At 43.1% G+C, this 26,473-nt stretch overlaps 1 protein-coding gene across 1 annotated transcript in view; it reads right to left on the bottom strand.

The window, feature by feature from the left end:
* Positions 1-53: 53 nt before the first annotated feature.
* The window catches only part of arfgef1 (ADP-ribosylation factor guanine nucleotide-exchange factor 1 (brefeldin A-inhibited)), a 75,008-nt gene continuing 48,588 nt past the window's right edge, over positions 54-26,473 (bottom strand). Inside the window, exons 12-40 of the mRNA XM_034706215.1 lie at positions 26,186-26,285; positions 25,734-25,873; positions 25,524-25,632; positions 23,602-23,803; positions 23,399-23,510; positions 22,177-22,382; positions 21,963-22,047; positions 21,685-21,850; positions 15,782-15,933; positions 15,574-15,702; positions 15,321-15,479; positions 14,587-14,731; positions 14,382-14,472; positions 13,767-13,807; positions 13,438-13,607; positions 12,352-12,503; positions 10,599-10,771; positions 8,464-8,624; positions 8,028-8,158; positions 7,683-7,812; positions 7,435-7,570; positions 6,807-6,945; positions 6,358-6,430; positions 5,975-6,134; positions 5,559-5,698; positions 5,250-5,421; positions 4,966-5,104; positions 2,445-2,562; positions 54-1,339 (exon numbers count right to left, since the gene is read on the bottom strand). Of these exons, the coding sequence (XP_034562106.1) occupies positions 1,118-1,339; positions 2,445-2,562; positions 4,966-5,104; positions 5,250-5,421; positions 5,559-5,698; positions 5,975-6,134; positions 6,358-6,430; positions 6,807-6,945; positions 7,435-7,570; positions 7,683-7,812; positions 8,028-8,158; positions 8,464-8,624; positions 10,599-10,771; positions 12,352-12,503; positions 13,438-13,607; positions 13,767-13,807; positions 14,382-14,472; positions 14,587-14,731; positions 15,321-15,479; positions 15,574-15,702; positions 15,782-15,933; positions 21,685-21,850; positions 21,963-22,047; positions 22,177-22,382; positions 23,399-23,510; positions 23,602-23,803; positions 25,524-25,632; positions 25,734-25,873; positions 26,186-26,285 (4,053 nt within the window). The 3' untranslated portion in view covers positions 54-1,117. The remainder of the gene's footprint in view (positions 1,340-2,444; positions 2,563-4,965; positions 5,105-5,249; positions 5,422-5,558; positions 5,699-5,974; positions 6,135-6,357; positions 6,431-6,806; positions 6,946-7,434; positions 7,571-7,682; positions 7,813-8,027; positions 8,159-8,463; positions 8,625-10,598; positions 10,772-12,351; positions 12,504-13,437; positions 13,608-13,766; positions 13,808-14,381; positions 14,473-14,586; positions 14,732-15,320; positions 15,480-15,573; positions 15,703-15,781; positions 15,934-21,684; positions 21,851-21,962; positions 22,048-22,176; positions 22,383-23,398; positions 23,511-23,601; positions 23,804-25,523; positions 25,633-25,733; positions 25,874-26,185; positions 26,286-26,473) is intronic.

The following is a 26,473-nucleotide window of genomic DNA, read 5'->3' as shown; positions in this document are numbered from 1 at the left end:
TGGAGAAGTGATCAATGTCATGCAGAGGTCAGGGATTCAGTTTTTCAAATCAACCAAGTTCAAAAACTTTATTGACCTAGAACCTGATTAGAATGCCAGATGATGTTTGTACAGAAAGTTGTACATAATCTTTTTTGCAACATAGAAAACTTTACATTGCTGTTTCATATACATTTTGTTTTCTACATCCATGAGCAGGAACGCATCCCATTCATACTTAAAGCACAGCTAACGTCTGTCATTTTCTCTATACATATAACTTTTCCCCCAAACCAAAGAAAAAAAACATTAAATATATTATTAACTTTTGATTTTGTACACGAGTGAAAACTAAACAAAAACAGACTAGTGAGTCAAAAGCAGCTAGAATCAGGTCGCTCTCTCGTCTTCCAGTTATCATTTACTGTCTCCTTTAAAAACCTAAGAACATATAAAATGGAATAATTTAACCCTTCACTTTCCGTGGTCTTTTTCAATTACAAATCATACTGTATAGGACAATCTGCAGGAGATGGTAAAGTCAAATAAATTATCACAAAAGTAAAATCTCCAGTGCATTCAAAAAAGAGATCAAGTGCAGCAAATCCAGAGGAGGAAAATGAGAAACAAAAATAAATGAAATCTAGTGTTATAAGATTATATTACATAGCGGCAGATCTGTACAACTAGTTTCATCCAAGAGGCTATCGATGCTAATGTTAGCCAGAAAGATCATTACTACCAATGTGTGTCACATTTCAGAGTTACTCAATGTGTCCTGCTGCATGTTGTTGAGACCTCTCTTTACTTTTTAAATATACAGTAAGAAGCACAAACATGATCCATCTGAGCAGATCAGATATGATTACTGTCAGTAGTTTTTTTTTTTTACAGTGGAGGCATCGCTACACCTTTTACAAAACCTCACTGTTTTCACTGTGATATCATATACTCTGTCTGGGTTGTTAGTGTGTGTAGATGTGTGCGTTCGTGTGTGTGTGTGTATTGTGACAGGGTTAAGGGTACAGGTGGGTGGTACCAACTAGCCAATCTGTCATCAGCTATTAAAGTCAAGTATTTCAGAATAAACCGCGTGGAGGGACCTGCACAGACGGAGCTCTGTGTCTATGGTGCAGCATCACTGGGCCTCGTCCACAGCAACCTCCGCCACCGCTGCATCCGCCTCCTGCTCCACACATGCCGGCTGAGGCTCTGCTTCGGGCTCAGGCAGCTGTGCGATGTGAAACACGAGGCCAATACGAAGGAAGAACTTTCTCAGAACGGCTCGGAGCTCAGGGATCAGGTCGAACTGCATGATCTCACAGAGCAGAGGGTAGTACCTGGACGCATGGGCCTTAAACTGAAGGAGGAGGAGGAGGAGGGGACAGACAGACAGACAGAGAGAGAGAGAAGAGAAAATAAAAACACCAGTGAAAAGCAAGTACAGAGAAACACTCATTTGCTTTACTTGTTGTTCTATGGGACACAGAGGAGTGACAACAGCATTAGTTCCCGTTTATATTTTATTCCCTTGTGCTGTTTTTGGGCCCGTGACCATTAACCTCATTTATTTTGTGCTGGCATCCACCATGGCCTCAATTGTTAGAGGGCTTTTCACCAGTGCCCTACTGTTGCTAGGTTATGAAAGTTGTCTCAGGGCACTTTTGCTTCCTTAGTGACTGTTCTGTCTGTTTTCAAATCTTAAACAGAAAGTGTAAAACAGAATTGTGTCGTAGCACAGGCCCTTTGTGTTTTTATGACATGGCCACAAGAAAACTTGCCAGTGTTAAACTGATGAGTAGAACTATGATATAAACTCTTAAGGTGATTCATTGATATTTTAAAGGGCAAAATTTGTAACAGGTAAAGCGCAGAGGGATTGGCCCTTTGGCCTTTCCCTTTTTTAAGGCTCCCGAAGTGCATCATTAAAGTTTAGATGAGTATTTTATTGTTAGAAAGCTTAATACTGCTTTAACATCTTTTTTATCCTGACTGACTCTCCTTAATCTCCTCTGCCAGAGCTGCAAGAACAGCCTGATCTTAAACTTTGACTAGACGATGACTTTTCCACAAACAGGTTAATATTCTACTCCTAAAATGATAGTTTTTAATAATCTAACAATGTGTAATAACACATGAACTGATCTTAGCTTTGTATGCTTTAAACCAAAGTGTAGGAGGTGACCTCTCATATTTAAAAATATATATTTCACTAGATATTTTGAATCACTTGTTTTAGATTGATAGTAATGTACTGCCTTGAAGAGCCTGACTAAAGGTAAAAGGAAGATGTTGCAGAGTGGCTGCTGATTAAAGAGGTTTGCTTTAAAGTGTTTGGATGAAGAACAGAGCTGCCTCATCTGTTGTTTCTGGATATAAGCCCTCTCTGTAAATCATCATGAAAGTACGCAGAAGGTTTTCACATCATTTCAGTCAGGAAAAGTGTGAAGTGATTGGTCACTTACTCTTTCATCGCTGATCTTCAGCACCTTGGTGAGGAAGAGCAGCAGCAGGTTGGTCCAGGCCTCTCTGTGGCTCTCTGAGGTCAGAGCCAAGAAGTACGTGACAGCCTCGCTGCAAACACTGCAGACAACAGAGAGAGAGAGAGAGAAACACGGTCAGAGCTGTCTGTAAGGTAACTGTGAACAACGGTAACTGGAAACAACAACAATAAAAACAAAGACACTCTGTGCGTGTTGAGTTTCTGTGAAGTATCGCTGCTTCCTGTCCTCGTTTATCACAGAACTGCCGATGGTGATGAGGACGGGCATTGTTTTTGTTCAGCTGCTAATTAAAGCGGCTGACTGAAGCTACCACAAACACAATTAAGATATTTTTCCTCCCGGTTTGAGTTTGACGACATTTATGCAACCTCTGGCCTCTCCCCTCTGACCCCGTGGCTCTCTTCTGACATCAACACCATCTGTTCACCTTCTCTCCTCCTCCCTCCTTTAACCTCACAGCTCCATTTTACTCCTCTTCTCGGTGACCTAACCGTCATTAAAATCTGCTTTGCACCCTGCGCTAATCAAGTCTGGCGCAGAGCCTGTGGTGAAGTGTGTGTGTGTGTGTGTAATTTAAGGAATAAGTGTGTGCTCCTGGACGACAGGACGATGTGTTTGAGGAATGAAGAAGTAGAGAAAAACAGACAAGATGACACAACGTCTGCATGAATTAAGATTTGTGAGACACTAGTACATGCAGTCGTTATCTCCCCCTTCCTCCAGCTTTTCTCCTAATCTCCTCTGTAATAATGAAAGCAAGCAGCAGAGACAGGCAGTGATTCTACTTTATCCTGATATCATCATTATTCCAGCGTGAGATAGCAGGGAGAAAGAGACGGCTGTTTGTGAGACTCTGGATGAAGACGCATCGATGACAGCAGTGCTGACTGAACAATGAAACATCAGAGCGCTCACTCCTTTGGATCTACGCAGCACACAGCATCCACACCAGAGAACTGCAGAGTGTGTGAGTGTGTCTCTCTTCCCTCCTCTCCTCACTCTGTCTTTATTCCTCCTTCCTATTAGGTCAGTTCTGACAGTTCAGCCTGGAGAAGTGGGATTTCTATATTAACACGTAGCAGAGAGTGTTAGTGAGAGTGAGAGACGACTTGGGCTTGACCTTACTTTGACTGATGAAATGCCCCTCAGCTCAGAGCACATATTAATGTACGCACGCACACAGAGTAAGGGTGGAGTAAACTAATGACCGTCATGTGTTGGCGAAAAAAAACCCAGATCAGGTGCTGATGGAGGGGCATGGAAATATCATTTCATTTTTATCAGGATGTTTACGAGCACATTAAAGCTGATAAAACTACTTTAATATCATAAACATAATCCAGTCTGACTGACAGCAACAGCAGGGTGTTGTTTGTCTTTGGCGTCTGGGCTCTGACCTCATCAGTCCTCGAGCATCTGTTTGATTTTTTAAAGGTTGAGGTGAGGAGGAAAATATGGTGCAGGGCAGTGGAGGTAATGACAGAGCAGAGGGAGAGATGTGAAATGTTGCAGCTTTAATAGAGCCTGAAGAAGAGAGGATGTACTTGTCAGGGGAATGTGGAGAGTGATGCATGTAAAGTGTGTAAACAGTGCAGCTCCATGAAACTAACTCACAGAAGCCATCCATGCTAATAAAAAAAAATCACACACACACCAACTACAGGAAGTAAACTGATGTATAGTACTTCTGAATATCACCGCCATGACTACTGACAATGATGATACTTAAATGACTCTGTTGTTTAACTCATCACATTACCAATGATCCTGTTTTGGGCACTGTTCTGTTGGTAAATGGTGAATGGTCTCTGCTACCACTCAGTGTTTTCACCACTCATTTCACCCTTCACACCACACTCTCACACTCATGGTGGAGGATGCTGTTGTAGGTGAGCATCAGTATTACTCTATTCCATTCATATGCATCCACACATCCCTGACTATGAGACCTGGAGGTTCAGCGTCTTGTGCAAGGGTTGAGATTGAACCTCCAACCTTCTGATTGAGAGACGACCAACTACCACTGAGCCACAGCTGCTGCATTCATGTAACCCTCATCTACTTTTTCTACAAGTTATTTTTGGGGCATTTTTGCTTTTATTTGCTAGGACGGGAAACATGCGGGGCGAGGGAAGACAGCAAAGAGGAGAGGCTCGGTGCTGAGCGGCTGCTGCAAAGGACTTTAACTTGTGTATGAGGGGTGCATGCTTTGACTGAACCTTCCTCCACTCCTTACTTTGTTTACTTCAACTTTATGTTTCTTCATGTATATTTGATGCTATTCTGTGTTACTCTTATTTTGTTTTGTAATGTTGGATTAATAAAGTTCTGTCTAATCTGGAAGATAAATCTGTTTAGAAACAGGAACTGACGGCTGGAAACTGCTGCTTTGCCCAGGACTCATATGTGATATCACTGGAGGTATGATTCTACCACAGCAGCAGTTCCAGCTGAACATGAAAGCATTGCGTCTGTCCCTTACTTGAGCAGCCGTCTCTGGACCTCCTCCCAGGCGTCCTCTCTGCTCTTGTCCGTGTACATGCGGAATAAGATGCGCATGCCGCACGCCAGGCTGCTCGTCTCTTGCTTCAACAGGTTGGGCTTCGACTTTCCTTTGAAACCTCGAAAACACAAACAGACAGTTTAAGTCTCAACCCTCTAAAATGTTTCTGTTCAGATTCATCATCCTCCAAACCGCCTGGTGAAGCACCACAGCTGGAGGTAGATAACTAATCCCATGTTTGTTCAGTGTTTTTATTGCTCTACCTGCTTTCCACAGTAAGGTCCTCTGCTCGTTGTTGGAGTTGAAGGCCTTGGCAAAGCGATGTGACTCCAACAGGCAGTCCAACAGCTTAAAGAGCTGCTCTGAGGTCAGGTAGCGATACATGCCCTGGTCCTGGGTGTCCACAGGGACGTCTGCTGCGTAGGCTGCATCCCGCTTTATGCAGACAAACACGTGACAGGGTTATTACTTCAGTCATAGAGCACAAGTGTAGAAAAAGAGAGGTAAAGGTAGAAACATGATGGCAGGTGATTCCGTTTCTATGAAGAGAGAAAACTTAATTTAGTCTTTACCTGAGCAGCAGCAAAGTTCTCTGCATCCTCCTTCTTACTGGTTGCAGGAAAAAACACGATGTTATCAATCGTCTGGATGAGCTCCAGCTGCACCACACACTTTATCAGCAGAGCCGCAAACAAGCGCTGCTCCTGGACCTCTGTGGGACACACAGACAGACACACATCCATCAGAACACACACAAACACACAAGAACACAAGCACACAAACACACAAACACACACACACACACACACACACACACACAAACACACAAACACACAAACACACAAACACACACACACACACACACACACACACACACACACACACACACACACACACACACACACAAACACACAAACACACAAACACAAACACACAAACACACACACACACACACGTTCTGAGTCTGTATATAAAGCGACAGGCTTACTCATTGGGGTCCTGCCTCTGGAGCCGTCCTCTAACATGCCCGAGGCTGGGCCGTACTGACTCTGCCGGCGGCTCTCCATGCCACCTCTGTCCATGCTGCTGATGGAGTGCAGGTCGTCAGAGCGGGACTGAATATCCACTGACTTCTGGGAAATGGAGTCCTGAGAGCAAAGTGGAGAAAGTCACAATATAAACAGAAAATAGAGAGATACAAATCATGCAGGAGAAATGAAAGAGGAAAATATTTTGTTCCCTGGAAATTAAATTTGTGGAAGCGAAATGCAAACAAATAGCAATCAGACTAAAACAAACACAGCAAAGAGTGACTGCTGCTGAAATAAAAAATATTCCTTCACACTCAGATTAAAAGTTGTGTTTCCTCACCAGCTGTTTGTCTGACAGGCTCTGTGTGGTCGAGTGTTCTCCCTCCGCTCCTGCTGGTCTCCATGTTAACAGCCTGAAAACAGTTTACTCAGTAAATCACATTCAGGCGGGGACAGAATGACAAACAACTTACAGGCTGGAAAGAGGTCTGAGCTGGAAAATCCTTCATGCCAAACTAAGCCTTTATGTGGTTCAAGTGTTCGCTGATTGATATTCACTTCCTGCTTTTCATTCTCGGCTCACAGTAAAATCTGAGCGAGGTTTAAATGATTAAACTATATTTTCCTGTTGTATTTTTGAAGAATGAACATGTAGAGACTGATGCTCCTTTTAAGAATCAGAATCACTGTAATAATGAAGACTGGATGTTGGTTTACAGCCAGCTTCAGGAGATGTTCTCTGACTCTGAACATCAGCTGGTTATTATCAGTGAAAGTGAAGCAGCTTACGCGTGAGGGATGGTTGTCTTAAAGATGTCCAGCATGCAGTTACACGTCTTGTCCCAGGTCTCCAGGGAGAATTTCTCTCCATTCAGGATGACCACATTCTCCAGACAGTTTGTACCTGAACGGGCAAGCTGCTCATTATCTACAGGGACACAGATGAGGAGGAGGAGGAAGAGGAAGGGATGAGCAGAGAGGAGGAGGAGGAGGAGGAGGAGGAGGAGGAGGAGGAGGAGGAGGAGGAGGAAGGGATGAGCAGAGAGGAGGGAGAGAAAGGAGAAGGTTAAATTACAAAAGAGGAAAAAAATGATGAACTGAGATTTAGGGTCGGCCTTTTATGAAACACAAAAAAACAACTGAAAACACCAAAAACATTTACTGATTATTTTCTTAACCTTCATCCTTTTATTAAGTGGGCCAGTATTGATGCAGCACTTAAAAGCGGCAAGAGGCAGTCCTGATTTCTGTCACTGCCAGCACTAATACCTATCATTACTGTGACTTCAATAACCTCCATCTAAAGCTGCATCCCCTCCTCGTTTCTGTGTCACCACTTCAGGACAAGAGGACAATCTGGACCACACCACTGCTCACACAATCACTTCAGACTCCTCAAGACATGCAGCGTGCTCACCTTGCTGCACACACCAGTAGAGCTGAGCCAAAATATCGTCCAGCAGGACGTCGTTGAGTGACTCAAAGTATTGAGTGAAGACGTCACAGATGGCATAAAGTGCATGGTTACAGGTGGTGGTCATCCACTCTGCTTTCTGAGGGTTCAGAACGAGTTTTAAGAGACATTTCTTATTGACAAATCAATTAACATTATGGTGTTTGCTTTGAATTCCACCCAAATACTTTATTAATAGTCTGTTTGTGCACCTCAGTCTGTTGCTCAGGCAGCTTCATGTTGTCAAAGATCCTGAAGACGATTCTGAACAGGTCTTGCCACCAGTGTTTCTCAAAAGTGTGTCCATAGGTCTTCATCACTTCAAACATCACCGTCAGCCCCCTGTGAAACGAGCACACACAGATTTGGCCTTTTACTCCTCCTATAGCTGACATTTGCTTTTTCATTACACGCTTCTGAGCCTCTCCAGTCTGGCCGATATTGTACGTGCAACAAAAGAAGGAGTTAAAATGTCAACTTTAATGTCTTTAATGATGCCAACTATCTAAAACTATCTAAGGCCTGCAGTGCAAGGCTTGAAGTAAACCCCCTCATACCTGGTCCTGACATCCAGCTTACACCTGTTGATGATACAGGAGAGCTCAAAGAGGATGGGGAACCACCCCCGCACCCACACGCGGTCCTCGGGCGCTACATTCATGTCATCACTGGTGTAGTCTTTGAAGGCCTGCCAAACAAACAAGATACACTGTACCATCTGATGGAGAAGAATTTAACCTGCTAAGCTATAGTACACATTTGCATGAATGGTGCGAGTGTTCCTTCTATGGATTACACCTACACACTGTTTCTATGCTCTCCTGATGCATGGGTTTTCCTCTTCATGATGTCAAAAGCAAGAAATTAATGACTGAGAAGGCTTAGCTCCAGGCACATTTATCTGCATGTATACTCTGTCTCTATATGATAGAATACAAATGTTTGGCACTGATATATTTAATTACTCGGTACAACACAGGGCCTGGCACTGACCTGTGGCCTCTCTGACACATATTTGGCGCAGTGTCGGATGAGGCGGATGGCTTCCATGCTGGTGTCCGGGAAGGAGGCATTACAGGCGAACTCCGACAGACACTTAACAGCATCCTGGAAGGAATCGATGGTGGCCGCAAAGTGCTTTTCAAATACATTCGCTGGGAGGCGGATAGAGCGAGAAGAAGAAGGGAGAATAGAGGAGGGGTCGATGGAGGGAGATTAACACAGACAAGGGGGAAGATGGAGAGAAATAAAACCTGTTAACAAGGAAAAATTCTCATGTCCCCTTGGTTGGCCCTTGCCTACATTTCTATGCGCTGATTGTAATGTCACTATTTGGAATAAATCTTTGATGTCTGTACAACTGAGGCTAAAAGCTAATCCATGCCAAGAAGAAATAATAATACATGAAAGTATTAAAAATGTCATAAATGAAAAACAGAAATAAAGAGCAGGGCAGAAAGGCAAGGTTGTGTTTCATTTACAGTAGAAATAATGCCTACATACAGTGTGTACTCAGGCTGTCGCAATACATTTGCATTAACGACAACCGTCTCCTAAAAAAGATCTGGATATCGAGCTAAAAATTGATACACAATAGGGTAACACCCACAGGCAAAACCGTGTACTAACTAGTCCTTTGCAGGGGGCAGTAGTGGTTCTTTACACTGGTTGCCACTCACCATAAAGCGTAGTGAAGGCGAGGAAGCAGCAGCAGAGGGCTAAACACTTTAAAAACTGAAGTTCTAAATGTTATTGTGGAGAAAAATGATAAACGTATCTATGGGGGCGCTATACATGAAACACTTTTATGATTTCTAAACGTTCTTTTAGCCGTTTTGACTCACTCAATCTACCAGAAGTAACTTATTAAATATTTATTTCAAAATAAAAACATATTTTTAGATTACAGGAAATAATGCAACTTTAACGCATGACAGTTAAAATGTCATAGCAAAAGCATCAGAACAACTTTTCTGAGGTAATTTCAAGCGGCAACCTCCGGTCTCAACCTATGAAGCCCATGCGGAAGTGATCAACTGCAATTCATCGAGAATCTGCTTGAGTCTGGCTGCAGAAACACCGGAAACCACATACACACCAATTCAAAAAAGACGATATTTGCAGCATTAATAAACATGTTTACAGTCTGGTTCAAAAAACAGCTTGGCTCTACGTAGCTCATTTCTCTATCGGCACACACTGTACGGGGGATTAATTTTTTTCTAACGCAACTGCTAAGAAGATATTAAGATTACGAGTTTTTGTCCAAATAAGGACATGACTGACTCGACTCACAGGCGGGAACACATAGCTGTTGGCTCGGAGGCTCAAACTCCGGCTCTTTACATCACACTAAGCTTGGTTGAGTTCAGCGTTTCCAACATGGCTTTTGCTGACGATTGGCTTCAAAACAGCGCTCAGGAATAGATAGGTGACGACACGGATACTACGTCCATTATTTATAGTCAATGGGTTATCTCTTACTGGATTACTTACACAAGCCTTACACTGCAGTGTGTGGTGACTAGTGCAGTGCAAATCATGTAGGGGAGATGACAGATGAACTTCAGGTACTCTACCTACACCCAACACACGTTTCCTGGTAGGTATGAGAGTTTTTTAGGTTTTGTAAAAATGCTGGGTGTTTGTGATACATATTGTGATTTCTTTTGACCATGATGATCTTGAGGTGAAAATTTGACTTAGTGACGTAAATATTTTGGCTTATTGTGGTACTATTTCTTGGACTATCATATTCCTACTATTAGCATTCAAATTAAGCTATTTATAGATTTTTAAAATAATGCTCTTGATATAATGGATTTGGTTTCAGAAGAAATCATGAAAAACTCCATCCCCAAAGGAAGTTACCTCGTTTCACAAACACAACAGAAAGAAAAGACATCATCGCAACATAAAAAAGTACAACACAGACAGAGAGCTTAACTTTACGCAACAAAAGGAAAGAAGACTGGAACTTTAATCATTCTCGTTACGATTGATTCAAACATGCGTATAGAAAAATAATTTCATATCTTTAAAATACTGCTCCCCTCGGGTACGGTAACAGGGGGAATAGAATATATTTCTATGCATGTGTGTGCGTGTTTTCTGTGTGCAGAACTTACTGACGATGTGACCGGTGGTCTGGAAGGCCAGCTCTACGATGCTCTCGTCCTGGTCAGAAGCAGCCAGATGGAAAACCGAGAAGATGTTCTTCCAGCCTGAGCGGATGTTCGCCGCCTGGGAGTTAACCATCTGGGCGATACAGCGGACAACCATGTCTCTGATGGTGGGAGACCTAAACGGGGGACAGAAGGGGGAGGGGGACAGAGAGTTAGACTAATGAATAGTGATGAAAACCAAAATGATGGGAGGAAAGTTGAGAAAGAAGCGCAAGAAAGGGGCACGAGAAAGGCTGAGGTGGGTTTGGCAATTAGAGGAAGAATATTCATCTTTATTGATTTAAATTATCTTTAAAAGCTTTTGAAAACATCCTCACTCTCACTCTCAGCAGAATCATTCTTCCAGCTCTGGCTGTTTTACAGAAACAGTTGCCATAGTGAAGAGCTTTCCTAATTGTGCTGTAGTTATGAATGAGAGAAAAACTCTGCCTCCACTTAGCATTGCACACACACACACACACACACACACACACACACACACACACACACACACACACACACACACACACACACACACACACACACACACACACACACACACACACACACACACACACACACACACACACACACACACACACACACACACACACACACCAGCACAGAGGAGGGCAGCATGAGAGAGTCTGATGGACACACTGCGCTGCAGGGTTTACATGGCCGCCTGCCATCTCCTCTGTGTGGAAGCTCTCAGCCTGTTCAGTCTGTGGGTGGATTTATACTTACACTGCTACTCCTCTTTCACATGAATGAAAAAGGGTGCTGCAGTGAAACAGCTTGCCTTTTGACGTGCTGCACGCAGACACTCACATAAGCCAAATTCAAACTCATTTAAAACTGAGAGCGGCTCAAATTCTTTGAAGAACGACCGGGAAAGAGCAAGAGGGGACAGAGAAGCTTTTACATGAATTCACTGAAAGGCATAACGCAAACAGACTGAAATGGGTCACTCAAATGTTTGCCTGCTGCTTTTCTGAGCAAAAAAACCACACCACATGCTTACTCACTGCTTTAAGAAAGACAGAGAGGGAGGAGAGAGAGACAAAGACAGAGAGGAGGAGACCGAACAACAGACGAGCTGCTACAGAGGAGAGAGACGGCGCAGAAATAGTAACTACTCACAGTGACTTCACAGGCCTTGTCATTGCACCAAGATCTACAGATCTACATAGTAAAGGTAACAATTGGTCACAGTTATTACCCGTCTGTGATACATACTTGATTCTGATTGGTCTAAAACCTCTAACAGCGGTGATTAATTCTCAACAGCAAAAGCAACACCGGGGACAACCTGATCACACGCGTCATATCAAATCAATCCTCAGGCCCAGGCCTGACCATTTCATCTCTGCCTGTTGACACTGTGGCAACAATGTTCAGTTTAAGGAGGCTGATAAAAATAACATGATGCCATGGACACTCCCAAACCGTGGAGCAGGAGGGACCATTTTTTAAGCTGCATGAATAAACTATTTGAAAATCGATAAAATCCTTCAATCAATTTTTTGTGTCGACTTGTTTAAAGCTTCAGCTGGCAGCCGGGTAATAAGAGGGATAATGTAAAGTGAGCAGGTGGTTATAGGAATTAGATAAGAGCCCTCCACCTCATGTCCGGATCCTGCTCACCCTGTCAGGGTTCTAATTTGCTTAACCACACACTCACTATACGTTATCCTTTACATGACTGCCTCTTTACCTGTTCTTTTTCATGATGTGCTCAAAAGGCCTCAGAAAGTCTTTCTGGAATCTGAAGTTGGCCAACTCCCCCTTCTCCAGAAACTTCATGGACAGCTGCCTGAGAGAGTCCACAGCGAAGATCGCCACATCTTCATTTGTGTTACAACCGACCTGCAGGAAGAGAAAAACATGGAACAACACGATAATAAAAATAACAATAATAACTTTATTTATATAGCATTTTTAAAAACAATCATTCACAAACTGCTTGGACAGACAAAGCAGGGCAAACACCCAGGAAGATGAAAATAAACATTAAATAGACAGAGAGAAGTCTAGCAATGCAGATAAATACAACAGAAAAGTCAAAAAGATTAGATGCTAATTAACCAGAATAAAAGTGAGGAAACAAGTGGAATTTCAACAGTGGTAGAAAATAAATCAATGCGAATATAGGGTTAAAAAAAGGACAATGTAAAGGATTTAAGAAGAGGAGGACATCACATCAGAGAAAAGGATGTGGAGCAATGAGATAAGAATACATTAACAAGTAGATGATTAAACGAATAATCAAACAAAAAAATTAATACGTAAACAAGTAAATAAGTAAGACCAATAAATGTGATCAGATGAGGTCTGATAAAATAAATAGAATTATGTTTTTTTATGTTTGATCATTTTATGGATTCAACAAGTGAAGAAGTGAAGTAAACCTCCTGCAGGTAAAAAAAAAACCAATTATTTTTTTCTACTTTCACATCATACCAGAGAATTCAGAGGATTCTACTGTACACACTTCTATTTCAGTTTGCAGCCACTCTGTGAAAAGCCTCAATGATGTGTTTCTCCTTGAATACCAATCCAGTAAAAAGCTTTTTCTCTGCTCTTTGTTAGTTAGTGAGTGAACTCGACCTTTAGTAAAACAGAAGCTGGGTAAGGGATTAACATCTTGTTGCTGCTTATTCAGTCTCTTCTGAACTGAGATTTATCCTCAAGACTCAGACATTTAAATCATCAATGACCCCAACAATCTGAAGAGGAATGTATTCTGCAATGTCTCTTTGTAACAAGTTTCAGTTTCATGATCCCTGGAGCCCTCACCCACCTTGTTGAAGTGGTCCCCAATAACCTCCCAGATCCTGGACCACTGCAGCCTGATGCGGCCCATATTGTAGTAGGAGATCTCCACTATTTTCTGCAGGCTGAACATACGTGGGTGTGTGGGCGAGGCCAGCTCATCCATGGACACAGCGCACAGCCAGCGCACGAAATCAACTGAACAAAAAACAAGAAACAGACAAGATGTTTGCAATAAGCAAAGAAAGATTGCTTTGTTCAGGCAAAGTGAGTCACAGTCATCAGAAATAGCTTGAATTTACCTGTCCTTGGAGCAAAAAGAAAAACACAGTATGAAGCTGGATGAGCTTGACTCACCTATTGCGTTACCATCCAGTCTGGTGGAGCCGGTGAATATCCTGCAGCAGAAAAACACACAACAGTTCAAACAGGGTGAGTTGTTTTCAGCACGGATCTGCATTTACGGCATAGAAAACAGAATCAACATAATTCACTCAATGGCAAAGCGTGTTACCCTGAGATAATTCAAAAAGATTTGAAAGTTCAACAAAACTCAGTCTTTGTTTTCATCTTTTCCCTCAAGCGTATTTTTTGATGATTCTTTTGGACAAACGTACAAATGTTTAAAGGTGCAAGCACAGCTGTATCCCATTCCCTCTTCTATTCACACCTGCAAACTGGACCTTTATACTCCTTTAACTTAATATAAAAACCATGAAATGAAAACAGGCAGATGTTGGAAGTTAGGTTTGCTGTACAGAAATTAAAGAGCAAGAAAAGAAACATAAATCATTAAGTAAAAGAAAGGGGTGCAGAATCCTGTTGGGATTATATTATTGACATTCAAATCTTTCAATCTTTTTATTGCGTCTAATTATAATTTTTTTGTATCTCAAGACACTTTACAAAACAGCAGGTCTGAACTGGACTGTAAACTATGAGTGTGTGTTTAGTTCAGGATGAGTGCAGTACCTGTCCACAGCCACCACCACGCTCTGAGAGCTGGTCTCTCCGATGGACTCCTGAATGCTGGCGATCTGCTTTCTGTCCACTGTCCCCCCGACTACAGGGCAGAACAAAAGGGTCACGTCTTAGAACAAATATGAGTTATGATTTTCATTACAGTTAAAAGTCAATGTAGTAATATAATCTGTTGTCGTAGTGAGGTCATGCTGACCTAGTCCCAGGTACTCGTCGTTGCTCTGCTCCTTCGTACTTGTGATGAAGCCCTCTTTGCTCCGCACTGTCCCTGAGATATAGCGTGCCTTCACCCCTGTGCCGATCAGCTGAGCCAGCTCCAGTTGACTGATGCACTTCATAATCTGAGAGAAGAGGAGAGGTAAGAGAGAGAGGGCCATGATTAGAGTCAGAAACAAATACAGACAAAAAAACAAACTGGGTCAGACTTCTGGATTCAGAGACGAGTGTAACAGAGGAAACGACAGGCCAACCTTATAATTGATATGAAAACTACATCAGTCTGATAGGTGAAGTCAAAATGATTAATCTACAATACCCAACATTAAAACAAAGAAATGCTTCCAAAGGCACCATGTCTACGTTTTATATTAACCCACTTCCAGAAAGATATTGGAAATCAAACAGGTGATTTGGAGTTTGGCATCTGTTTCTGTAGCCACAGCTAAATCCCTTTACTGCTTCCTTAGAGAGAACTGCTGCATGTTTTAGACACAATCATGTTGTTTTTAGACTTCTTTTTAAAGCAGTAACCCACGGGAGGCTGAGTTTGTTTGTTTCATGTTCTTAAAAAACACTTTCCCATCAGACAATTGAGCGAATTGTGGCTAACTGCTCGAATCAGTAAAGGAAGACAAGAGGAAGACAGATGAGCTGATGTAGTGGAAAGTTTTGCAGGAATTAAAGAATTTTGGTTGAAGTGAGATCACAAACCTCATGCCAGGAGTTGCCCAGGTAGTTGCCGTCAGTGTGGGCGACAGTGATGAGGGTCTTGATGGTGTCGATGTTCTTCTGCTTCATTTCTGAGATGCCTGAGCTGGCGGTCAGCAGGGTGAACCTCGCCAGAGCCTGAACATACGCGTCTCTCTCCAACTGTTGCAGAGACAAAAAGACGAGGCGGTGTGTCAGAGCAGTGTGCAACGATAGAAGCAGCGAGATAATCAAGTACTAGTTCAGACTGCAGTACCTGGATGGAGAAGATGCATGCTATCCTGATGGCACAGCGGATTCCCTCTAGACACAGCGAGGCCACCTCGGTGTCGTCACAGTCCTGGAGCCCCACGCTGAATGCTGCCAAGAAGGGCGTCCATGCCAGCTGAGGAACAAACAGAGGGATGAAGTGTGTGATATTTGAAACTGTGGTGTACCTGTGGGTCTGTGTTTGCACGCTTTACCTTGAACATAGGCCTGACGTGCTCCAGATGTGTGGCGCTGGTGAAGGGAGCCTGCACGTGGCTGACGGCCTCCATCAGAGCTTTGGCGGTCTTTGCCATCTGCTCCATCTCCACGTTGTACAGCAGACGTCTCTGCTTCTCACTCGCCACACCTGATGGAACACCGACACATCATTACACAGTCGCAGCTTTCTACAGCGAGCAAACACAACAGATGTTTTAGAGATGGTGCATTTGGATGGTTTACAAGCTATCGATTCAGGAAGAGGGAGCTACTTTAAGGAGTCCCTCAAGGTTCAGTTCTGGGCCAAAAGTCACTCTCACTATAAATACTGTCTCTTTTAAAAAAAATATTTTACTATAACATCCTCAATACAGTATTATTTACTCTTTTGTCAACACCAAACGGGCATTATTTCACATATTTTGCATTAATAGCGTCACTCAGTCTGCATATCTCCATCTATGCAGCATTAATCACCCCTGACCATCTCTCAAAACTCCAATCCCACATTGATTACTGTACCTTTCTTCAGGGTTCCCACTCTTTTCCAGAGATCATTTTCCAGGACATTTCCAGGACATTTTCATTGATGATCAAGCTGGTATGACCGTCTAAATTTAGTTCCTAATTTAGTTCCTAAATAGTCTAAGATGTTCCTCTCAGTGGAAGTCTACATTGAAAGACATGTAGTCTGTGGCTATCAATGAAATCATCTCTTACATACTTAAAAATGATGGCAAATTGATAACAGAATAATGCAACCACAGATGTACAGCACTTCACTTTATTAGTGCAACCAAGTAACAATGATGGGCAACATCTCAGCTTTCTCTTTTCTCAAAAAATATAAAATGAGCCAAGAAAAAAACAAAAGAGCCAGCAAAGGAATCAGGAAGCTGCCTTATTGAAATAATTAAATAATAGTAATGATCAGAGGATCAGTGCATTAATGACCTAAATAGATCTGAATGACAAAAATGGCCACAAATGTTTCTCAACTCAACTCAGACTCAAAATATACCTGCTTAATCATGATATTCATCCTGCTAAGTTGTCGATATAAAACAAAGCAAATGTCACGTTTTTTTATTTGAGTTACCGTAAACTCTGAAAAAATAGAACCGGTATTTGTATTTGAAGATCTCTCAGAGATTTAGAAAAATGTAAACTGTCTTCCTGCATGGCGATGTCTATTAGGATCAGCAATATCTACAACGTGGAGTTTCTGTGCAGCTGTGTCGCTCTTTTTGTTCCGTTTGTTTTCACTATCGGGAGTTTACACTCCTACTAGCTAGAGCAGGGGTTCTCAAACTTTTTGGAACCAGGGACCCCTTACAGGTGAGAAAATTGTCCATGGCCCCCTCATAATTGTAACACAGATTAAGCACATTAGTGATATATCATGATCAAAAGCTGTGGCTCTGAGAGCTGATGCTTTATAGTGAATCAGAAGAGCCGGCTCGCATCGAGAGAGAGACGACTCCCAGTTTTTTCCTTTCCCTGCTTAGCTCCCACAGTGCTCAGCTCCAGCTCTGCTCACAGCAGAGTTTGGTTCTGGTTCTGTTTGCTTGAGTTTGGTACTGGTTCTGTTTGCATGAGTTTGGTTCTGTTTCTGGTTCTGTTTGCTCGAGTTTGGTTCTGGTTATGTTTGCTTGAGTTGGTTCTGTTTCTGTTTACCTGAGTTGGTTCTGGTTCTGTTTGCTTGAGTTTGGTTCTGGTTTTGGTTCAGTTTGCTGTAGTTCTGTTCTGATTCGGTTCTGGTTCTGTTCTGGTATGGTTCTGGTTCTGTTCTGTTCTGGTTCGATTCTGGTTCAAGTCTGGTTCGGTTCTGGTTCGGTTCTGGTTCGGTTCTGGTTCGGTTTTGGTTTGGTTCTGGTTCAAGTCTGGTTCGGTTCTGGCACGGTTCTGGTTCGGTTCGGTTCCGGTTCAGTTCTGTTACGGTTCTGGTTCGGTTCTGGTTCGGTTCTGGTTTGGTTCTGGTTTGGTTCAAGTCTGGTTCGGTTCTGGTACGGTTCTTGTATGGTTCCGGTTCGGTTCCGGTTCTGGTTTGGTTCTGGTTCAAGTCTGGTTTGGTTCTGGTACGGTTCTGGTTCGGTTCTGGTTTGGTTCTGGTTCAAGTCTGGTTCAGTTCTGGTACGGTTCTGGTACGGTTCTGGTACGGTTCTGGTTCGGTTCTGGTATGGTTCTGTTCTGTTCTGGTTCGATTCTGGTTCAAGTCTGGTTCGGTTCTGGTTCGGTTCTAGTACGGTTCTGGTTCGGTTCTGGTTCGGTTTTGGTTTGGTTCTGGCACGGTTCTGGTTCGGTTCGGTTCCGGTTCGGTTCAGTTCTGTTACGGTTCTGGTTCGGTTCTGGTTCGGTTCTGGTAGGGTTCTGGTTCGGTTCTGGTTCGGTTCTGGTTTGGTTCTGGTTTGGTTCTGGTTTGGTTCAAGTCTGGTTCGGTTCTGGTACGGTTCTTGTATGGTTACGGTTCGGTTCCGGTTCTGGTTTGGTTCTGGTACGGTTCTGGTTCGGTTCTGGTTCGGTTCTGGTTCAAGTCTGGTTCAGTTCTGGTACGGTTCTGGTACGGTTCTGGTACGGTTCTGGTTCGGTTCTGGTTTGGTTCTGGTTCAAGTCTGGTTTGGTTCTGGTTTGGTTCTGGTTTGGTTCTGGTTTGGTTCTGGTTTGGTTCTGGTTTGGTTCTGGTTCAAGTCTGGTAGGGTTCTGGTAGGGTTCTGGTACGGTTCTGGTTCGGTTCGGTTCTGGTTCAGTTCTGGTACGGTTCTGGTTCGGTTCTGGATCAGTTCTGGTAGGGTTCTGGTTCTAAACCTAACCCTAATCCTAACCCTAACCCTAACCCTAACCCTAATCCTAACCCTAACCCTAACCCTAATCCTAACCCTAACCCTAACCCTAACCCTAATCCTAACCCTAATCCTAACCCTAACCCCAACCCTAATCCTAACCCTAATCCTAACCTTAACCCCAACCCTAACCCTAATCCTAATCCTAACCCTAATCCTAACCCTAATCCTAACCCTAACCCCAACCCTAACCCTAACCCCAATCCTAACCCCAACCCTAACCCTAACCCCAATCCTAACCCTAACCCCTAATCCTAATCCTAACCCTAACCCTAACCCTACTCCTAATCCTAACCCTAACCCCAACCCTAACCCTAACCCCAACCCTAATCCTAACCCTAATCCTAACCCTAACCCTAATCCTAATCCTAACCCTAACCCTAACCCCAACCCTAACCCTAACCCCAACCCTAACCCCAACCCTAACCCTAACCCCAATCCTAACCCTAACCCTAATCCTAACCCCAACCCTAACCCCAACCCTAATCCTAACTCTAACCCTAACCCTAATCACAACCTCAACCCTAATCACAACCCTAACCCCAACCCTAATCACAACCCTAACCCTAATCACAACCCTAACCCTAATCACAACCCTTACCCTAATCACAACCCTAACCCTAACCCTAATCCTAATCCTAACCCTAATCCTAACCCCAACCCTAATCCTAACCCTAATCCTAACCCTAACCCCAACCCTAACCCTAATCCTAATCCTAACCCTAATCCTAACCCTAACCCCAACCCTAACCCCAACCCCAATCCTAACCCTAACCCCAACCCTAACCCCAACCCTAACCCTAACCCCAATCCTAACCCTAACCCTAATCACAACCCTAACCCTAATCACAACCCCAGCCCTAACCCCAACCCTAACCCTAGCCCTAACCTTAACCCTAATCACAACCCTAACCCCAACCCTAATCACAACCCTAACCCTAATCACAACCCTAACCCTAATCACAACCCTAACCCTAATCACAACCCTTACCCTAATCACAACCCTAACCCTAACCCTAATCCTAACCCTAAACCTAATCCTAACCCTAACCCTAATCACAACCCTTACCCTAATCACAACCCTAACCCTAACCCTAATCCTAACCCTAATCACAACCCTAACCCTAACCCTAACTCTAACCCTAACCCTATCCCTAATCACAACCCTAACCCTAATCACAACCTAACCCTAATCACAACCCTAATCCTAATCACAACCCTAACCCTAATCACAACCCTAACCCTAATCACAACCCTAACCCTAATCACAACCCTTACCCTAATCACAACCCTAACCCTAATCCTAACCCTAAACCTAATCCTAACCCTAACCCTAATCCTAACCCTAACCCTAATCACAACCTAACCCTAATCACAACCTTAACCCTAATCACAACCCTAACCCTAATCACAACCATAACCCTAATCACAACCCTAACCCTAATCACAACCCTAACCCTAATCACAACCCTAACCCCAACCCTAACCCTAATCACAACCCTAACCCTAACCCTAATCACAACCCTAACCCTAATCACAACCCCAACCCTAACCATAACCGTATCCCTATTCACAACCCTAACCCTTACCCTAACCCTAATCACAACCCTAGGATCAGGGTGAGAATGACTTTGTAACAGAATAAATGCACACAATTGGGCAATTATAAGGCTTCCAATAAAACACCGTACATAAAAGGGTTTTCAAAACAAACCATAAGTTTTTGCAAATTTAAGGTCAAACATAAGTTAAAAGATCCTAAGTTAAGAGCCGTTCGGGAGTCAAAAGATCCGGCTCTTCTTTCGGAGCCGAGTTAAAAGAGCCGGTTCTCTGTAAAGAACTGAACTTCCCATCATTAAAGCACATGCTTACTACCATTTGCATTCTTAGTTGCCCTTGGAACTATTTGTATTGTAAAACGTAATAATGTAAATACTTCAGACCTGTACCATAGTGATAAACAGATAACACTTCAATTTGAATCAAGTAAATACCACTTGTATACTTTAAAACATACGTTTTAAGTATACATACGTCATTTTATTCCTTGTGGACTCAACATGACAGCATTTATACTTTTCAAATAATTAATCTTAAACGCTTTCAGAAAATTAACAGCAGCAAGACTCACATATCCCTTCGAGCCACCAAATGGTATCATAAAACATAGAGAATATACCCCCGTTTTCTGTGAATGCATGATTATGAAGTGAAGGAGAAAAGATGTGAAAAAAGTATCAGGTCTTACAGGTGTTATAAACTCAACCGGTTACTTTCAGTCCTCTTAAATGTGTCCAGTCAGAGATAATAAAACTCCTTCATTGTGTATATATATATATATATATATATATATATATATATATATATATATATATATATATGATGACCCCTGCTTGTTTGTTTATGCTGGTGGCTGTACTAATTTGCATACGTTTCCTCAAGGTGCCAGGAGTGGAGCTGATTGGCTATATCCTTTCAGATTTGATAAAAGGCTGATTTCCTCCTACCTTGCTCGCTCCCTCACACCACCAATGCCAGACCAACTCGCACCATGGCTTTAATTTGGACTTTGTGTTAGTGCACCCATCAACACTTTTCATACACCATATTCACACACCCACATGCACACGACTGATATTACAGACTCTACATACCCCATACTCATTGTTCTTCTTGGTTTATCTCATTTACTTTTGTAACAGATAATTCAGTAACTTTAATTTGTTTGTACTCCTCTCGTCTTTTTGTCATGTTTCACAAGCGGGGTTATGACATATCACACATTATATCCACCCAACCCCTTCGGTACCTCTACCTTTAGCTTTTTTTCTATGGCTTCTCGCTTGAATCAACATAACCCTAAATATTTATTTGTGTGCCAAACTTTTGAGTCCACAATCATCTTTCCCATATATGATACCTCCTTTTGCTCCTCATTAATGACGATTTACAAAGCGTCCCCAGACAGACTTCCAAAGTCTGCTTCATCTCTCCGCTGATGATGCTGCCAAAACTGCCACCTTTGCATCTTTTATATCTCTCACAGCAGCCAGACTCACTCTGCTTGTTGGACTTCATGGTGAGCTCTTTCGTCTCCTTCATTGCAATCTTTTTCCCCGCGATCTCGTCATAGATGGCTGAGAGGTATTCCTCAGGTAGGTCTTTGCTGTCGTTGATGCCGCGGTTCATCTTGATGTATTGCTCTTTTGTCATCTTATTCTTCACCTACGCAGACAACAACAAGGATACGGGTCAGAAGCTGCTGGTCTGAGGGAATGACAGCACCGATAACACATTCCCAAAAGAGGGGGGTGCCTCGCTGAGGTGCACTGCTTACCTGCGGACTGTGAAGGTCTGTTGTCAACATAATGATTGAGTAGGCAAGGACGTACGCCGTGTCAGCGCTGGCAAAGAGAGTTTGCCTGAAAAATGGAAGGGAGAAGGAGAGAGGGCAGAAGCATGTCAGTGAAATAGCAGATTGTAAGTGGGCCACACAAATTAAAAACTCAGCTCTTCTTCTGTCAGACTTCCAGTTAGGGATGTGGACTCACCCCTGATTGCATTCAAGGTATCTTGCAGCAAATTTCTCCATGAGCCGGTCGATCTTCTGGGCCTCTCCAGGGAGTCTGAAGCCCTCCAGAAACATGCGTAGTGCAGAAACAAAGTCTTTGCCCTGGAAGTCCATCTGATCCACGTAGGCGTACATCACTTCTTTGTTGAAGCGGTCATTATCCCCGAGGAATTCTCCCACTTGAGTCTAAGATAGGAGAGGTGAGACTTATTCTTAAATACTGCCGTGCAACTTCCACAATTTAACAAGAAAGTCTGAGGCCCTGCTGAAAGAATCCAAAGTATATCCTTTTTCTTAATAAGCGGTTAGCACTGACTCAGAGACTGAACTCAGCTCGCACTCCTGTAAAAAGATGTAAAATTGATTCAAACAGCATACAGAGCAGCTTATTTTTCTGCCTCTTTTCACCACTTACTCATTCCACTAGAAGTTTAGAAGAGCCTCTGTTCTAGTGTGGATTAGATAAATACATGCTAGACTTTCATTTTCTGACTCTGCTTTAATGCCACTGCATCTAAGGGCCCTTGTTTTTAATGGGATGTTGTGAAAGCTCTTTAACGCTGATTAGCGCTGCATGCAGACACCCTCGAGGCCGTCCAATCAAGGCGGGGTGTGCTGCTCATTAGAGTTAACATTGACGCTGCTCATCAAGCTCGGGTTAAGAAGGTCTGGGGATGCTGTTTAATGTCGTCGGACAGGAATCAGATTATTTAAGGCTAATGCAGGCTACAAGATCAAACATGCTGGTCTAATGATTCTAAGATCTGATGCAGAAATCAGTTTGCACAAAGGTAGAGCCTAGGAGTGATATTGATATGAATGATGATCCAACACTGTCTCAGCAGTTGTGTGTCTAACATGAGTCTGGTCCTGCTGGAGGTTTCTGCCTTTTAAAGGAAGTTTGTCCTTGCCACTGTAACTTGCTAAATGCTGCAAAGTGCTCTGCTCATGGTGGATTAAGATGAGATCAGACTCAGTCCTGTCTGTAAGATGGGACTGGATCTTATCCTGTCCTGATGTTGGGTCTTTGTTAATAATATAACAGAGTACGGTCTAGACCTGCTCTGTTTGGAAAGAGTCTTCAGATGACATTTGTTGTGATTTGGCGCTGTATAAATAAAGATTGATTGATGTCTTACGAGAACAAGAAACAAAATCCTGAAGGTCTAAGAGAACTGAATGAAGACAGAGCTATTAGTTACCGAATCAAGCCTTTCTTCCTGGTGCAAAAACTGTGCAAGATCTTCTGGAGTTGTACCCAGCATGCCTTGCTCCTGAAGGTACTGGATCCCTCTCTTTGGTTTTTTGTTGAAACTGTTGAATCAGAGACAAAAACATACTGTAGCCTGTATAGGATGGACAGAATGAAACAGAAACAGAAGTGTGTGTGTGTAGTGAAACCTACAGGTCAATGCCTTGCTCGATGATCTCTTTCTGCTGTTTGAGGACCTCAAACTGCTCCGGGTTGTCGGTGCCAGACATCTGTGTGCTGTAGCTGCCGATACCAGACGAGGCCGTGGAGTCCAGAGAGTTAATGCTCCCATAGCGGTTGATGGTCTCCGGGGCCTTGGTCTCTGTGCTCTCCTGCTCTGATGGCTTCTCTTGACCTGACGAGCGAAAATAATACGAGATGAGACGACCCAGAAGGGATGAAAGATGAGTGGAAATAACAAGTATTTCTATTTGTACTGCAAGAAGCGACCGCCTGAAACCATCACAAAGGTGAGAGTTTTTAATTGAAAGTGTGTCGCTGGCACAAACTCGGCCTGGAGACTTAAACAGGGAGCCAACTTAAATCTTGTGCTGCAGGAGAGAGAGGCTGGGGTAATTGAAAGAGGAAACTGCAGCACAGAGAACAAAATGATCCTGAGGGCTTCTTAATGATTGTTGTTAGCAGGGAGGGGATCCACACTACCACGTTACTCACATGCACACGAAACAAGAGCCTAAAAACACACTTTTTAACACAGAGCAGGTGCAGGGCAGAGTGTGAAGGGACCACGTTATAACAGGAGGGTTATCTAAAAGCAAAGAGGGAGCAGCCACAACTTTAACACCAAGGAAGGTGGTTTTAAAGGCTGCTGTGTCGGGCTCAGCTCGGCTGGCATCTGATTACACATCGGAAACTTGTTAAAACATTCAGGACGGTGTCACGGAAACATGAGCTGAGCTTCTGTTTGTTAGACTTAGAGAGTAGAGACATGGAGAGGGACGAACACAGAGGGAGTTTAAGATGGTTTATGAGAAGAACACCACGCAGCACATTTACCCAGACCTGTTTCTACGATTAGTTTCAGAGTCCATACTGTGTTCTGGTTTCTATTAATGGGTTGATTAACAGCAGATTTTACAACAAACACGGGGTATTTAATGCAAGACTAGCACCAAATCTTCTAACTCTAAATCACCGCAACACTTCTAAGTTTTACCTGCTCTTGCTTTGAAGTAAAAAAGGGGAGAAAAACAGAGGAAATGAGTCAAGATGATAAACGTATGTGATTAACAAGATGAAATGATTGTATTCAAACTGCACCTCAACAAACAAGGACGACAATGAAAGCCAGCAGCACCAATCTAACATTCAAAATACAATCCTGATCTCTGAGCTCCTGCTAGATTACTGATGAGTTGTTTTTAAGTTTCAGCTAAAGATAACACCCGTGTGAGTGAACACATCGGACTCGGCTGGTTAGCCCTGACAGCTCAGCCCCGGGCTAGACCGTGGATGTTTCCAGAGGTTTCTCTTTCCAGCCTTTCGCACAGTTACAATGGTTTCCTGGTGTGAGCTCCTCCTTTGGAATCATCAGAAATCCTCTGGTGTGCCAGAGAACCAGGGTTCAGTCACACACACAGGATAAGCTCTGTGTGTTGTGGATGTTCCTTTCATCACAGTTTGGCTTCAGGTATCTGTTTAAAAACCTCCTGTTTTAGTCTGACCCTGTGGGCATTATCTCAGCGCCTCCTCTGGCTGGAGCTGAGCTGATGGATGCTCGCCTCTCAGAGCCGTACCCGATGAATGCCAACTGTCAATCCCAGGACTGATCGCAGCCAGCGGAGCTGACGGATGTGAGCTTTATCTTTAACCCCAGTTAACCTGGATGATAAACTGCTGCCAAAACAGGGCTGATCAGGGGAAAGACTGGTTATAACCTTGGCAGGCTCGTCCTGGATACACACTTTTCAACACATGAGTTCGATTCCCCAGAGAGGGAACACTGACCTGGATTTTTAGGGTACAAGTCAGCAGAGCGTAACTATTGTAACATGTACTCCCATATCTAAGCTGGGAATTAAAACACCTTACAATCATTTCCATCAGTTACTTACCAAGGCTGGTCTGGGAGTTCGGGTTCACATATTGGTCTTTACTCCACTCTACCATACACTTGAGGATGGATACTAGACATTCAAGGCCTTTCTTTCTCAGAGTCAGCTCCTAGAAAATATAAAACATAATCAAATGTCTTTAAGTTGTAAAAACGTGTCAAATTTTTAAAAAGCACAGGATGAAAGGAAAAGCAGATCTGAAGGTTTTACCTGTAGGGGTGTTGTGCCAAGCTCATGGCCTCCACGACCCTGTGCAATCTTTGAGAGGTCGTTGACCAACCGCTCAAAAATGTTAGCAGCATTCAAGTCACAATCATAGTTCACGTAGATGTCCACCACACTCTGGGCATCTGACGGAGACACACAAGACACAGGTGGAGAAAATATCAAACAAAGGAACACAGTCACTGCATTTATTCAGTAATATTATCTTTCTATGAGAGGTTAATTATTAAATTGAATAAACTGAAGCTTTTACTGAGTAAAGGTGTGTTTTAGAATATTTAACAAACACATATTTAGCGACACAGCAGGTTAATCTTTATCTACAATGGCATCTCTCCAAACCCTCAATTACTGCCACATCATCAAAAGAGCTACATTTATCAATAACTCACAGGGACACAAAGCTAATTGGCTAATTTCATCACAGAGACACAAACCTGCACATATTCTGGTGAGGGTTTGTATCACCATCCACTTGTGGTCGTAAGAGCTTGTGGACGTCTCAAGAATGTAGAGGAAAATCTCTTTAAAGAACACCTGCAGACAGAAAGAGACACAACACTGTGACCTGCCTGAATCACCAACACGACACAGTGTACCATACAGAAAATACACAAGTTTCCTCAAGCACACACAGCAGGAGGTCCTGCTCTGGATTCTTTAAACCATATCCATCAGAAGAGCAGAGTATCAGCAGAAGAAAGCAGGTAAAAGAGAAACTGCCA

Source organism: Notolabrus celidotus, chromosome 17 (genome assembly GCF_009762535.1).
Source record: "Notolabrus celidotus isolate fNotCel1 chromosome 17, fNotCel1.pri, whole genome shotgun sequence".
Taxonomy (NCBI): Eukaryota; Metazoa; Chordata; class Actinopteri; order Labriformes; family Labridae; genus Notolabrus; species Notolabrus celidotus.
Note: the sequence above shows the minus strand (reverse complement) of the source record. Positions and strands in the feature narration are given on the sequence as shown.